Source organism: Theropithecus gelada, chromosome 13 (genome assembly GCF_003255815.1).
Source record: "Theropithecus gelada isolate Dixy chromosome 13, Tgel_1.0, whole genome shotgun sequence".
Taxonomy (NCBI): Eukaryota; Metazoa; Chordata; class Mammalia; order Primates; family Cercopithecidae; genus Theropithecus; species Theropithecus gelada.
Genome location: NC_037681.1, coordinates 48,226,690 through 48,243,682, shown reverse-complemented (window position 1 = coordinate 48,243,682; position 16,993 = coordinate 48,226,690). Strand labels below are relative to the sequence as shown.

General features: G+C 38.8%; 1 protein-coding gene across 2 annotated transcripts in view; it reads left to right on the top strand.

The window, feature by feature from the left end:
* RBKS (ribokinase) overlaps positions 1-16,993 on the top strand; it is a 110,861-nt gene that overhangs the window by 14,507 nt on the left and 79,361 nt on the right. For both annotated transcript variants that reach the window (XM_025405844.1, XM_025405845.1), the window contains exon 2: positions 16,300-16,432. In XM_025405844.1, coding sequence (XP_025261629.1) covers positions 16,300-16,432 — 133 coding nt within the window. The remainder of the gene's footprint in view (positions 1-16,299; positions 16,433-16,993) is intronic.

Below are 16,993 nucleotides of genomic sequence, written 5' to 3'. Positions count from 1 at the left end.
TATCCAGTCTCTCCACTGTGGTAATACAGAGTCTTCATTCTTGACACATTATATCACGTGATGCTGTCCAGTGAATATCAGTTCTTGAATTATGTGAGTTCCGCCCAGGACAATTGCCTCCTAGTTAGGTGGCTGCATCTTCCTCCATTCTGAGAGTGATTGTACAATGTTAAAACTAAACTGTAAGCTAAGTGAGGACAGGGTCTGAATATCTCTAGAACTTCACACAGAGTCTGGAATATAGTAACTGTAACAAATATATGCTGAGAATGGATTGAGTATCACAAAAACGATCTGAGATTATTCCAGTTTCTTCCATAGTTTTCATACTAAATCAAGATGTGCTTCATTGAATACAATTTTAATACTTTTTAGTATTTTCTACACAGTAATGAACTACCTTTTTGTCATATTATCTTCGAGGACAAGATTTATTTGAATTGTATAAGGTTCCTCTTAAGACGACTGATTGAAGACACTTTTTTGAGGCCTCAAATTCTTCATATGAGCATTTAAAGTATTTCCATCTGCCTTGCTTTACCTTCTTTGTGATTTTTATATGACTAGTTTGACTTGGAGTGTTTCTTGTATACATGCAGAAGGCTGCTATAAATTATCTCTGTTTGTATATGGTTGATGTGTTTTCTAAATAAAAGCTGAGAGTTTTGTTTTTGCTTTGGGTTTGGGATTTTTTGTTTCAGGGTGTTTTGGTTTTTTGTTTGTTTGTTTGTTTTGGTTTGTTTCCCAAATACATCACATATTAGGTACTGGCTTGTCTTCCATAGTCAAAAATATCTTCAAATGCAATTCTTCTGTAGCATTGCAGAAAGTAATTTGTGCAACAGTTTTTTAAGTACCCTTTACAAATTATATTTTACATCTGGATTTTTACCACCAGTTTAAAAAGTTACAATTCATACACTGTTATAGCAACAATATTGGTTTTTTCTGAGTTAGAAATCTTCATTTTGAAGTGAGAAACACAGATCTACATTTTTAGTTACCTAAGTTTTCAACCAAATACTCTGCCAAAAATCTTTTAGAAACTCGATTTTAAAGTCCTTCAGGCTGTCTCAATGAAAATCATAAGCAGTTCTTTGGTATTCTGTCAAGACCATAAAGAAAATAGAATATTATCTAAAATGTTTCTTTTAAGCTATTTCAAACTATCACAGTACCTTGCTCAAAGTAGTTACTCAGTGAACATTTGTGGAGGGAAGGTAGGAATGCTGGCGTGCCGCAGTTGCCCAAGAATAGCAGCTATGTAGAATGGCTGTGTGGGGTCCCTGGTTCCAGCAGAACTTTCACCCTACTGACAGCTGCAGCCAGGAAACTGCATTATTTAACTGGTTAGTTCTTTGGGTTGTAATGAGGGGAGGATCATTTCAGTTACTTCAAGAATGGATACTTGCTTGCCAGGGGACCCAGAATTAGCTTAACAGCCAGGTCTCAGGAAGAGCAGGAACCAGGGAAGGTTCCTAGGAAATGGATTGTTGTTGAATTTTTACCCAAGTGCTCCATCATTACCCTGGCCCCACTGTCCTCCCCATGTGTGCTCCATACCCTCGCTCCTCTCTCTATTTGCAGGCTTTCTCTGCGAATATAGCACCTACTCCTTCCCAACCCTGCCAGTGTTTTGCCCTTATTGGTCTCCTTTACACCCCTGCATCCATTCAAGCTTCTGCTTCCACCACAAATTGCTTCCTTCTTACCATGTTTGTTGTTTGTTGGGTGTTCAACTGTGGTGTTTTATATACATTCATTAAGCTAGGCTGACTTTCTGTCTGTTTGACGTGTCCCTTACCTAGGGAATTGTGTTAATATCACCTACCATGATGGTGGATTTGACAATTTCTTGTTGTTGTTATATTTATTTTGGTTTTATGTATTTTACAGCTATTTTATTGGTTATATTTAGACTTGAATTATTACATTTTCCTGCCAAGTTTAACCATTTTTCCCCCTTTCCTGTGGTGCTGATGAATTTAACCTTTTGATAAAGTGAGATGCCATATTTTATCTGTCTTTACCCTAAGCTTTTTTATTTTTTAATTTTTGGCTAATATTGATAAAGCTATCCAGGTTTATTTTAGTTGCTATTTGCCTTGTATATCTTGTCCTGTCTTTTTTTCTTTTCACCCTTCATTGTGTCTCATAAACAGCACATACCTGGATTTTAGCCTTTTGTTGGCTTGTTTGATTTATTAATTTTTTTATAACTGCGATACTTTTTTCTTTTTACTAGAGAATGTAATCCAGTCACATATGTTGGGAGTTCTGATTTATTTGAATTTATTTTAAATGTGTTATGTTACAATAAACCGCTCTTTAGAACACTATTTTTCAAACTCATTAAGGCTGTAGAGCAGGGGTCCCCAGACCCTGGGCCACAGACCAGTACTGATCCGTGGCCTGTTAGGAACCAGGCTGCAAAGCAGGAGGTGAGTGGCAGGCAAGTGAGCAAAGCGTCATCTGTATTTACAGCCACTCCCCATTGCTCACATTACCTCCTGAGCTCCGCCTCCTATCAGATCAGCAGTAGCATTAGATTCTCATAGGAGCGTGAACCCTATTGTGAACTGTACATACAAGGGATCTAGGTTGTACACTGGTGAGAATCTAATGCCTGATGATCTAAGGTGGAGTATTGAGGAGCAGCTGCAAATACAGATTAACATTAGCAGAGAGGTTTGACTGCACAGAAACCATAATAAGTCAACTGCTTGCAGACTCATGTCAAAACCTTATCAGTGAGTGGCAAGTGACAGTTAAGCTGTATCTGGTGGCAGGCTTAACTTTATAGTGGCAAGTGAGTTGATGTACTTCAGTTGTACAGCTGCATCTGGTAGCAGGCTTTAAGTCAGAATCCGACAGTTATTTTAGCCCACACATGGGCCACCCATTATTTTATTTACCATGCCTCTTTCTCACGCTGCACACTTGTCTCAGTCACAGTTTTGGTAAGCCAATGAGCTAATCCTAGCCAAAATGAGTAAAAAATAAACATCACTGGAGAGCTTCTTTGAAAAGGGGGGAAAGACCCAGTGATGAGACAGCAGAAGACTTTAAGACTGGCAACAAAATGAAAGCTGCATTTAAAAGAAAATACCAAGAGTCCTATTTAAATTACGGGTGCATTGCAATAGGTGATTTCACATTCTCCAAACCTGCTTTGTATAATATGTGGTAACTGGCTATCCAGCGAAGCCGTGAAACCTTAAAAACTGCTTTGCTACATGGAGACCAAGCACTGCACATTAAAAGACAAGCCCTTGGAGTTTTAAAAAAAAAAAAAAAAAGTGAACGGGAAGAACAGAAGCAATCATTGAAGGCCACAGCTTCATCAAATGTGTCTGTACTGACAGTATCATTGTTAGTGGCTAAACGCATCGCTAAAGCTAAGAAGTCCTTTACTGTTGGTGAAGAGTTGACCTTGCCTGCTGCTAAAGACATTTGTCATGAACTTTTAGGAGAGGCTGCAGTTCAAAAGGTGGCACAAGTTCCTCATTCAGCTGGCACCATAACTAGACAAATTGATGAAATAGCAGAAGACATTGAGGCACAATTGCTAGAGTGGATTAATGAGTCACTGTGGTACGCAGTCCAGGTTGATGAGTCTACCAATGTTAACAACAAGGCAACTATGCTTGTTTTGTGTAATGTATTTTTCAGGAAGATGTGCATGAGGATATGTTATGTGCACTTTTGTTGCCAGCCAACACCACAGCTGCAGAGCTGTTCAAGTCTTTGAATGATTACATGTCAGGAAAACTGAACTGGTCATTTTGTGTGAGTATATGCGTGGACAGAGTGGCTGCCATGGCTGGACAGCTTTCTGGTTTCACTACTCAGATCGAAGAGGTTGCTTCTGAATGTGGGTCTACACACCATGTCATCCATAGGGAAATGCTGGATAGCCAAAAAATGTCACCTGAACTTAACAGCATTTTGCAGGATGTGATTAAAATTATCAGCCACATTAAAGTACATGCCCTTAACTCACGTCTCCTTCGCACAGCTCTATGAGGAGGTGGGCGCAGTGCACACGTCTTCTCTTATACACAGAAGTGAGATGGCTTTCTAAAGGTAGGTCACTGATCAGAGTTTTTGAGTTACAAGAGCCACTCCAGAGATTTCTTTGAGAAAAACAGTCACCACTGGCAGCACATTTCAGTGCCACAGAATGGGTTGCAAACCTTGCTTCCTTGTGTGACATATTCAACCTGCTCAACGAACTCAATCTGTCACTTCAGGGAGAACAACGACTGTGTTCGAGTTGTCAGATAAAGGGGCCGCATTCAAAACCAAACTGGAATTATGGGGGTGACAAGTGAACACTGGAATTTCTGACATGTTTCAAACATTAGCAGAGATTTTGAAAGAGACTGAGCCAGGGCCTTCTTTCCCCCAGCTGGTGCATGATCACATATCTCAGCTTTCAAAGGAGTTTGAGCATTACTTCCCAACCACAAAAGACCCCCCAAACTGGGAAGGAATGGATCCACAACCCATTTGTGGATAAGCCAAGGTGAATCGACTTTGTCCGTGCTGGAGGAGGACCAACTGCTTGAAATCGCAAATGACGGTGGCCTTAAAAGTATGTTGAAACAGCTTCAAATCTTCATACAGTCCAGATTGAAGTCAAGGCAGAATATCCAGAGATTGCCCCAAAAGCCCTGAAAAGCTTGCTTCCATTTCCAACGTCCTATCTTTGTGAGCAGGGTTTTCTGCAGTAACAGCAACCAAAATGAGATTATGGAGTAGACTGGACATAAACAACACACTTCAGGTATCACTGTCTCCCATCACCTCCAGATGGGACCGTCTAGTTGCAGGAAAATAAGCTTAGGGCTCCTACTGATTCAACATTATGGTGAGTTGTATAATTATTCCATTATATATTACATTGTAACAATAATAGAAATAAAGTGCACAATAAATGGAATGTGCTTGGATCATCCCGAAACCATTTCCTCCCCCTGATCCATGGAAAAATTGTCTTCCACAAAACCGGTCCCTGGTGCCAAAAAGGTTGGGGACCACTGCTGTAGAGCACAAGTCATGCTTTTTGTGGAATACCACAGAACATTAAACTTCAGTTAACTATATTCATACTTCCCATGAAATTGTGTGCTCTCTTCTGCTAGACTATAGGTTACATAAAGAATACTGCACTCAGGGGTTTAAGAAGAAAAGTTAAATTTGATAACATTGTGTCCATTCACTTAATGCCTTCTGAATTAAGTAGGAAAGGAGCACCATTATTTAACCTTTCCATCTCAGCATCTTAGTTCAGCTTGTAGAACACCAACGTTCTTCAGAAGTATAATTACTATTAAATAAAAATTACACAATAAATTATAAAATCGTAAAATATAAATCAGTCCAAAGGCTTTAGGTACATTTCTGGATAATATGTTGTAAGTTTTGGAGTCAGATCAACCTTGCTTTGAATCCTGGCCCTGCCATCTTCTACTGGGTGAACATGGATATGTTTTGTAATCTCTCTGATTTTCATTCTCCTTATCTGTGAAATAGGATGAAAATAATAATAACTTTCTCATGGGATTATTGTAATGGTTAAGTGAATTGATAGTTATAAAGTGTTTAGTGCAGTATTTATCATATAATAAGTCCTCTGGAAATATCTGCCATTATTAGTGTATTATTTCAATTGGACTTACTATATTAGGACCCCCAAAGGAGATGATTGTCTGAGTTGAATTTTAAAGGATTTGAATGGATTAGCTCAACTGAGAAGCAAAGGAAAGAACCTTCAGGCATACAGAATAGGCTGTGCAAAGATATTTTAAATATAAGTAAGATTTTAAGAATGAACAGTGTCAAGAGACCACCGGGAAAGCCACCATTCTTTCCTCTGTAACGTCACCTAGTGACACACTCAAAACAAGAAGTGGTGGAAAGGGATGAAATACAGGTCGTTTTTAGTATAGAATTATTGTTTCTTATGCTCTTATATAAATTGACTGTTAAGTAAATATTTGTGTGTTTTATCTATTGAATATCCAACATTATAGTCAAAATTGAAAGAATACCAATTGTCAAAGAAAGTAGCATATTGTGATTAAAAACTATAGCAGTGGAGTCAGAATAGCTGAATTAAAAATTCGCTCAACCCCTAACAGCTTTGTGTTTTTTTGATAAGCCAATACTTTTTGAATTCTCACTTTCTCCCTAAAACTGATGATAATGCCTGTTAAGCTCAAAATAACATAATGAGTTATTGATTATACATGATCACCAAAAACAGTAGATAAATTAAAATTTAATAATTGATTCCAGATTACATTATTTTTTCTTATGCTGATTTATCCTTCTAATTGTATTTTGCTTAGGATAAAATTAAAATCTGTTTTTATTTCTTTAAACCACACGAACAGATGGCAAAAAGATGTAACCCAGATAATTATAATGTAGTGACAGAAGTCATTCTAGAATTTAAAATTTACTATAATTAATTGGCAAAATACAAAATAAAATATTGGTTTTGTAGTTATTTGTCACTGTCATTTTTATTATTTTACAAATGCATACTTTTCTTGTCTTCAGTGAATTTAAAAGCAAGTCATCAGGAACTTTTGACAAATGACTTTGTTCCACCAAACCCTTTCTGCTCTGTTTTTCAGCATTCTGATTTTCCCACTTTCCAGTTCTTGTACACATACCTTTTGCCATCCAAAATGGCAATAGTTGTCCAATCCCCACTTCCTAATCCCCTGTACATACATATACATTTTGCCTGCCCTCACCTCTTGCAATCTCTAATTCCAAAATTAGCTCATTCTCCACCTCCCTATCCAACTTTTTTTCTTCCTCTAGGACTGTTCTCAGCTGGAAGTAAGGAGATGTATATATAATTATCCAAAAAGATTTGCTGAGCTTAGGTGGTATTTTAATTTTTATGTGTATGTTTAATGTTTTGAGTGATAAGCCTCTCCCAACACCTTGTATACTCAGCCCTCCATGCCATACTGGAAGAATAAAAAGGATGTGCCCCTTTTTGTCCCCACTTTTCTGACTATATTCCCAACTAAGTTTATAAAGACTCCCGTCACATAACTTCATTTCCAATTTGGAAATTTCATAACTGGCTTACTTTTTCCCTTGGGCTTCTGTCGTACATAGCACTTTTGCCCTGCTCTCACCCCATTGTATTATTTATTATGTACCTGTCATCTCTATATTATTTATCTGTATTACTTATTAGGCATCTGTCATCTCAACTTTCTATATAATGTCTTTTAAGCTGTAGACCATTCATTCAAAAATATTTATTTCTGCCCATGTTGGAATAACTAGTGAGCATCCAGAGATCACTAGACATGCAAAGAATCAGGAAAATGTGATCTATAACCAAGAGTGGGGAGAAAAACCACTCACTCAAAATAAACACAGAAAAACAGGGATGGTAGAATTAGCAAAAAGGCTTTTTTTTTTTTTTTTTTTTTTTGAGACAGGGTCTTACTCTGTTACTCAGGCTGGAATGCAGTGGTGCAATCAGAGCTCACTGCAGCCTCAACCTCCTAGGCACAAGCAATCCTTCTACCTTAGCCTCCCGAGTAGCTGCGACCACAGGTGCACGCCACCATACCCAGCTAATTTTTAAATTATTTGTAAAGACAAGGTCTCCCTGTGTTGCCCAGGCTAGTCTCAAACTCTTGCGCTCAAAGAGTCCTCCTACCTCAGCCTCTTAAAGTGCTAGGATTATAGACATGAGCAACCACGCCCAGCCAGAAAGGGATTTTAAAAGTCGTGTTACAAATGTGCTCAGTGATTTAAAGAAAAAGATGAACACAAGAAAAATGGAAGATATATGAATGAACCAAATTAGAGGTCTATAAAATGAAAAATACAATATCTGAAATAAAAAATTCACTGGATGAGCCTAATAGGGTGAACATGACAGAAGAAAGGATAAGTGAACTTGAAAAACTAGTAAAAGAGATTATCTAAACTGAAGCAACAGAGAAAAAAATGCACAGTGTCTGTGACCTGTGGAACAGTCTACCATATATGTCATTGGAGTCTTAAGAATAAAAGGAGAGAGAAGCAGAGAGGCACTAAAAGCATTTGAAGAAATAATGACTAAAATTTTTTAAACTTGATGCAAACTATGCAAACAATGAACATCCAGCAAGATGAGCATGATATAAACCACATCAGAGCACATTGTGATCAGATTCCTGCAAATCAGTTATAAACAGAAACTCTTAAAAGCACCCAGAGGTTAAGAAAAAAAAGACACACGTTACATATAGATGAACGAAGATTGACTGCAGACTTCCTGTCAGAAACAAGATGTAAGTCAGAAGAAAAAAAAATCTTTAAAGTGCTTGAAAAATAAACTGTCAACATGGAATTCTGTATCTTTCTAATATAAAGGGGAAAGATAAAGACTTCCTAAAGACTTTTTAGGAAAATAAAAGAATTTATCACCAGAAAACTCACACTATAATAAATGTTAAAGGAAGTTCCTTTAGGTGGAACCAAAATGATTCCAAATGGAAACTCAGATCCGTCCAAAGGAATGAAGACCCCCAGAAATGGTAAATATATGGGTAAATACAAAGACTTTTTCTTCACTTCCTAATTTCTTTAAAAGGCAATTGATATTTTAAATTAATAAAGTAGTAACCTAGTATTGTGAGGTTCACATCATGTGGAAGTAAAATGTATGACAGTAGCACAAAGGTTAGAAAGAGGAAATGGAAGAATACGTAAAGTAGATTACATTTTTAAGTAAAGTGGTATGGTACTGTTTGAAAATAAAGTGTGATCGGTTTAAGATGCGTATTCTAAACACTAGATCAAACACTTTTAAAATAATAGGGGGGGGGGGAAATCAGCCAGGCATGGTGACTTATGCCTGTATTCCCAACACTTTGAGAGGCCAACGTAGGAGGCTCAGTTTAGGCCAGGCGTTCGAGACCAGCCCTGGGCAACTTACTGAGATTTGTCTCTACAGAAAAAAAAAGGAGGAGGAGGAGGAGAGAAGGTAGACTATAACACACAAACGGGGAACGTGAAATGGAATACAGTTAATCCAAAAGAAAGCAGGAAAAGAAGAAGGAAATGAGTATTGTAATGTCATGTAGTGATATTGCTATGAAGAAAATTATTGGGAAGTAATGCTTCATGAATGTTTTCATGTTTCTGCATGATCAGGACTTTCTGAGCAAAGATTTCTGGCACCGAGTTAAAGAATGTTTTTTGTTTGTTTGAGAAGGAGTCTCGCTCTGTCGCCCAGGATGGAGTCAGTGGCGCGACCTCGGCTCACTGCAACCTCCGCCTCCCGGGTTCACGCCTTTCTCCTGCCTCAGCCTCTCGAGTAACTGGGACTACAGGCACCCGCCACCATGCCTGGCTAATTTTTTGTGTTTTTAATAGAAACAAGGTTTCACCGTGTTAGCCAGAATGGTCTTGATCTCCTGACCTCGTGATCCACCCGCCTTGGCCTCCCAAAGTGCTGGGATTACAGGCGTGAGCCACTGCGCCCAGCCTAAAGAATGTTTGAATGGCAAACAAGCCTTGGAAGTTAAAGACGTGTGGAGAGATTCAGAGACTTCTCCCCAAGATAATTTGTTTTCATGCTAGGGGTTGTAAACCTAGAGACCCTCCCCTTCTCCCCCTGAGATGATTTGTTTACAAAGCAAAGGTCAGTAAGTCATGTGCAGGTGATGCAAGTTGCTTCTTCCCCCACCCCAGAGGGGAGAAGGAGCAGCAGCTGTGTGTGAAAAGTCCTACATAGGCTCCAAATTTCATTACTGGGGAGTTATTCTTATCATGTAACCTTGTGGGGGACTGTTAGAACTAAAGTATAAGTATGTAAATACTATCTCTGATTCAAAAACCTGGTGGTTTTTGTTTTTTGTTTGTTTGTTTTTGTCAGAATAAATAAGTCAATACTTAAAAATTATATCAAGAACGGAGTGTCTCCTATCAGGTGGTCTGGGAAGTCCTCTCTAAAGAGGTAACCTTTGAGCAGAGATGTGAATGAAGTCAGCCCTGTAAGACTGTAACATGGGAGAATACCATAATGTACTAATCTTTATTGTCTCTCTCATTGCCTGGTACACTTTTTCACACATACGTAAATTTTAAGTAGACAGGGGTCAAGGATATGACACTCTGAAAGACTGGTCACTTCTGGCTAGAGTGTTGTTTGTCCACTGTACAAATTCCAGAGTAGCTGCATCTTCAGACAAAATGACATTTTTGTCACAGACATTTTAGCTAGGAAAAGATAAGAGTTTCATGCCTGTAATCTCAGTGCTTTGGGAGGCCAAGGCGGGAGGATTGCTTGAGACCAGGAGTTCAAGAGTAGCGTGGGCAACATAGCGAGACCCCATTTCTACAACAACAACAAAAAAATTAGTTGGGCATGGTTGTGTGCCCCTATAGTCCCAGCTAATCAGAAGGCCAAGGCAGGAGGATCATTTGAGCCCAAGAGTTCGAGGTTACAGTGAGCTGTGATTATACCACTGCACTCCAGCCTGGGCAACAGAGCAAGAACCTGTCTCTTAAATAAAAAGATATGGGTTAGAAATCAAGATCAGTTAAAAACTGTATAAAGGGTAATTTATGTTTCATTACCTTAAATAAATAACATATATGTCTCCAAATGAAGGGTTAGGGAACATAGAATGAATTTTTAGTTGGGAATTTTTTTTTACAGAGGTAGAAATAGATGTCACTAACTTGATTTTGAAATTACTCTCAGCCTTTTAAATGTGGCATATACAAATGCCGAGAAGAACAGATATGGTTGAAGAATACAGGCAGTAAGAATAATAAATTAGCGTAATGAATTTTAATTGGGTAATAACTAACAGTACAATCTCCTGTTATAGAGGCTTCTGTTGTCAGAAGCTTGCAGCCAAAAGGAGAAAAGATCGATGCAAAAGCCAAAAAGCAACACATTTGGTGACTTTTGGCTGAAGCCAATATTAGTGTGACCTCTTTAGTTGAAAGACTTCTCATCCCCATATAACCGGGTCATTTCTTCCTTTGGTTTGAATAATCTCTGAGAATCTGTAAAAACCACATCATTGTCAAGAAGTTAAGAGCAATTGATAAGTTGTTCTGGTAACACCTGTCAGTGAATTAACTCAGAGCACAAAACCCAGGCATTTAAGGAGTTGACAAGTATTATTAAACCTGTTTTGCAAGAGAAGAAGCTGGTTCAAAGAGGGAAAAGCTGTCAAAAGTAATACAATCAGTAAGTGGCTCAGGCCTCCTGCCTGGCACACCCAGGCTCTAACCACGTGGCCTCTCATGGCAGGGAAGACTGGGGCCATGTATGAACATTTATCACTGTTCCTTTCAATCCAACCTAAAGACAATTGTGGCATTTTAAAAGCTATGCATTTGTTTTAAATTCAAATATATTTCTTAGGCATGGTTTTCTCTGTTCAGGTTTTCTCCCTCATTCAGAAATTTACAGTTTTTACCTTTAAATGGTAGTAACAACGTATCTCTACTAATACTGTTTCCTTTTCTTTTTAATTTGAGCAATTTAATTTTTCTGTCTTTGACACTCTGTTAAACCTCTTTTTTTAAAATTAGAACAAATCATAGTAATGCTTTCATCCCAGGAGACAGTGCTTTGTGCAGATGCTTTCTTGAACCTGAGCATAATTTCATGATTTCAATAAGGAAGAAAGATAGGAAAGTCTAATTCAAAGTAAATTAGGATTTATAATTCAGAAATGCTTCTGCCTGTTTGTAACTAACTTTCTAGTTGCTCTCTCCACTCTTCAGTTTATTTACTTTAAAAAAAATTAAATCAGCCGTAAACTGTCTTAGTCTGGGTTTAACAGAAACTGGAGCATAAGACAGAGGCTTAAGTGCACATACTCGGTTAGCACCATAACCCAGGAGTCAAGAGCAGGGGACAGGGAAGAAGGAAGAGCGTATACAAAGGTATTTGACATTTGCAAGTTGACCACTGGCTGCTTAGTCCTTCAGGACAGTCTGAAGAGACAGAAACCCAGGGGTGGGATGACAGCAGCATTCAGTAAGGCTCTGTTAGGTGACACCTGCAAGAAGCCAGCTAGTGCCCATGAAGAACTCGTGGCTAGTAAATGAGGCAGAGGCCACGTGAATCTGAAGTAGTGACAAGTGGTATCGTATAATACGCTGAAATATTCTTGTCATATGTATTTATGTACATAAGAATATAAAGTAAAACACGAACTTTTAGTCCCCACCTTTCTTTGTGAATACCTGTCATTTAACTTTTCACTTTTTATGCATGTACATATCATGGGAGAACATATACATATATCTTTTTCCTTTTTTTTATTTTTTTTTTTATTTTTATTTTTTTTTTTTTGAGACAGTCTTGCTCAGTCGCCCAGGCTGGAGTGCGGTGGCGCGATCTCGGCTCACTGCAAGCTCCACCTCCCGGGTTCACGCCATTCTCCTGCCTCAGCCTACCGAGTAGCTGGGATTACAGGCACCCGCCACTATGCCCGGCTAGTTTTTTTGTGTTTTTAGTAGAGACAGGGTTTCACCGTGTTAGCCAGGATGGTCTTAATCTTCTGACCTCGTGATTCGCCCGTCTCGGCCTTCCAGAGTGCTGGGATTACAGGTGTGAGCCACCGCGCCCGGCCATCTTTTTCCTTTTAAAAAACATAAATCAGCCAGGCACGGTGGCTCACACATGCAATCCCTACACTTTGGGAGGCCAAGGCAGGAGGATCGCGTGAGCCCAAAAGTTTGAGACCAGCCTGGGCAACATGGCAAAACCCCATCCTACAAAAAAATACAAAAAATTAGCCGGAGGTGGTGGTGTGCACCTGTTGATCCCAGCTGTCTAGGAGGCTGAGTTGGGAGGGTCATCTGAGCCCAGGAAGTTGAGGCTGCAGTGAGCCATTTTTGTGTTGCACTCCAGCCTCAGCAACAGAGCAGACTCTGTCTCAAAAAAAAAAAAAAAAATCAGGCCAGGCGCCATGGGTCAGGCCTGTAATCCCAGCTCTTTGGGAGGCTGAAGCAGGTAGATCAGGAGTTCAAGACCAGCCTGGCCAATATGGTGAAACCCCATCTCTACTAAAAATGCAAAAAATTTTAGCTGGGCATAGTGGTGCGTGCCTGTAATTTTAGCTACTCGAGAGGCTGAGGCAGGGAAATCGTTTGAACCCAGGAGGCAGAGGTTACAATGAGCCCAGATAACACCACTGCACTTGAGCCTAGGAGACAGAGTGAGACTCCACCTCAAAAAAAAAAAAAAAAAAGAATCAAACGTACTAATCTCCTTATTCCGTGACATATTTTCTTCACTCGTGTATTACTTGCATCGGGGTTAGGTTTAATGCCATTGTCAACAAGTTGATTTTGCCTTGGAGGTACATCAGGACACAATGATTAACATTTGTTGAATTAGTGCATGAATGAAGGAATATATCACTTCTAGTTACAGTTCTTGCTTATGGAAGAGGAATGCTGCTGATACTGGGAATGCAATGGGCAAGGTCTGGTAAAATATGAAGTTGTCATTGTCAGACAGTTGCCCAGTCATCCCTGCCAGTCTCCCCCTGCTTCCCTAATCTACACTTCCACATCCTCATTTCAGAACAGTAATAGATGCTATATTGGGGAGACACAGAAAAGAGACAGAGGGAGGCTGGGTGCTGTGGCTTATGCCTGTAACCCCAGCACTTTGGGAGGGTAAGGCAGGTAGATCACTTGAGGCTAGAAGTTCGAGACCAGCCTGGCCAACATGGTGAAACCCCCTCTCTACCCAAAATACAAAAATTAGCCTTGCCTGGTGGCGCATCCCTGTAATCCCAGCTACTCGCGTGGCTGAGGCAGGAGAATCACTTGAACCGAGGAGGTGGAGGTTGCAGTGAGCCGAGATTGTGCCACTGTACTCCAGCCTTGGTGACAGAGAGAGACTCCGTTTGAAAAAAAAAAAAAGAGAGAGAGGGAGAGACAAAGGGAGAGTCTTACAAAAATCTGTTCAATTAGCAAATATCTGTTAACTTCTTGTCAAGTGACAGACACATTGCATAAAATGGAGAACATGACATACTTGGTCCCTGTCCTCATGCAGGGAAAGTCTACAGTTGAGGGAAGAAAGACAAGAGTAGGGGAAGGATGCAGAAGAAAAAGAGGAGAAATTAGCAAAATACCAAAAGAGTGAAGAATTTCAGTGATCACTGAATTAATACAGTGCTTGTGTTAATAGAAGTTGTTTAGAAATGAGTTTAAATCCCAGCCATCTGCTCCCACATCAAACACACCTACTGTACCCATGATTTTGCCCTTCCCCCACATACATATGCATCCCAGTAATCATCTGGTGATTTTTAAATGAATTCTCACGTCAATAATAAAAATTACACTTGATTCAAACCAGTGAATTGTAACCCAGATCTAAGTATAAATATAGTGGAAATCGTAAGTTTCTTTAGTGACAGTCTTACTAATCAAGTTATTTGGCCTGTTTTTAGCCACATGGGATATTTTTTCTTTTTAAGGTTGCTGTGAGTGTTGTTTGTAGCAGCATCAGTAAGCCAAGAATTCACATAGTTACTCAATCACACAGATTACTCATCATTGCCTGTTCATAACAGAATCCTAAAATGTTTAAGATTTCTAATGCAAATCAAAATCTCATCATCACTTGTCATTGCTAAATTAAATGACAGGATAATAACATTACATTAAAACCATTTTTCTCTTGATTGAGTACCTTTTTCAGAAGTGAACCTTCTAGATGTATATTTTTTTCATCAGTACTATAAATGCATTTAGAATCCAAGATAAAAATAGAATTTAAAGGGGAGGAGTGGGATGTTTTCAAATTATTGAGAAGGCTCTTTTGAATCTCAACCATATTTGACAGTGTACTGCAAGGGAATGGAGTAGTTCAGCTCAATTTATTGACACTTTTAGAGCTATATAAGGGAGGTTAACAGGTTGAGCTTGGTCCTTATTGAAACAATCGTGTGTTCTTAGCATCAGTTATAAGTCATCCCCTTGCAAACTGGCTGTTAGGGACCTAGAGGAATTGGCATTGCTTTGTTCTAATATAAGATACTGGCTTCAGGTAGATTACAATCTATGTGGGAAATTAATATAGATTTCTAACCTGTAAAAGCAGCATAGGTTCTCAGTGGCCTTACTATTGTGAACTTACTTCTTTACCTTTCTTCCCTATCTAAAGCTAATTAACCTTTTATGGTCACATCTACCCTCTTTTTATCTCTCCCTCTGGCCCTTGGTCCACTTCTTTGTGGCCAACTAGCCAATGTTTGTGCCACCTGCGCCCATCTTCTTCACGTGCCCTAGAACTCCCCAGAACGCCTCTTTCATTTTAAAGTCAATCATTTCCTTCCATCCTTCAAATATTTTATTTCTTCATACCTTCCATCTTTAATATGAAATATAAAAATCATACCCTGGATCAAACCTTTTATTATTTTTGCCTCACTTAATACTATCAGTATTAGGCAATAATAGCATTATGGTAAAAATTCTTACCTCTTGGAGAAACTGATGAAGGTATTGACTCAAACAAGATTGGCTATGAGATGATAATTATTAAATTATTAAATCTGGATGATAGGTGAATGAGGGCAAGGGAAGTCAATATGCTGCTTTCTCTACTTTTATAGGTTTGAAACCTTCCATAATAAAAATTTAAAAATAACTTAGCTCTTTAGGGTTCCTTTTTTAAAACAGATGCTCTTTTTGAGTGAGCGCATGAAATGATGTGATATGCAGTATGGCCTAAGACTAAAACCTGATCCTGCTGTCTGAACACCCCACTCTTACTCTACCCCTTAGTAAACAAAAAAGATTCTTTAGTACCTGGAATTGTAACTTCCCTCTCTCCTTAGGTCCTGTACTTGATTATCAGAATCCTGATACACTTCCTGCTTCTTGTTAAAGTAACCAGATAAATCCATATAGAAATATACATTAATTTCATCCCGTTTATTAAATCCCACTGTGAATAAAGTTCTGTGCTGGCATTAGGAAAGGGAATATGAAGGAAAGGTATTCATGAATAACCCTGATGCAGTACACTAGCCACAGTAGTGGGCTCTAGGAGACAGAGAGGAATTCTGTCAAAGAGACTCATTCTTGATAATGATGCAAACTACTAAATGTCATCCTAAAGGAAGAGACAATCTTCCTTGCTTCTGCTCGTAATTCTAAGTGTTAAGACTATTTAGAGCTCTACCATATAGCCTTCCCTCTCTTCTAAAGAACTTAAATTGATTACAGTTACCAATATGCCTTTTTTCTTCTCTTTTTAAATTACAATAGTCTTACTTCTCGTTTGCCAAAAACTGGAGAAACCATCCACGGACATAAGTTTTTTATTGGCTTTGGAGGGAAAGGTGCCAACCAGTGTGTCCAAGCTGCTCGACTTGGAGCAACGACATCCATGGTGTGCAAGGTAAGTATAAAGTATAGTGGAGAGGATTCTAGAGGTAAGAATCTGGTTTTAAGACTGGAGTTCATTGTTTTTATTTTTTTCAACCATTTTAAAGTGAACCATTCAGCGGCTTATAAAATGTAGAGTGGCATTTAATACATTCAACCACCACTTCTGTCTTGTTACAGAACTTTACTATCATTCCAAAACAAAATCCCTTACCCCTTAAGCAGTTCCTTCTTATTCTGTCTTCCATTTAAGGCCCTGGGAACCACCAGTCTTCATTCTATCTCTATGGATTTATCTGTTCTGGACATTTCATATAAATGGAATATATATTATGTGACATTTTGTACCTGGCTTCTTTCACTTAGCATACTGGTTTTGGGGTACAGCATTGTAGCATATATCAGTATTTCCTTCCTTTTTATGGTTGAATAATATTCCGTTGTATGGATATACCACAATTTTTTTGTTCATCAATGAATGGATTGATGGATGCTTGGGCTGTTTCCACATTTTGACTCTTATGAATAGCATTGCTACCAACATGCATATACGTCTACTTGAGTACCTGCTTTC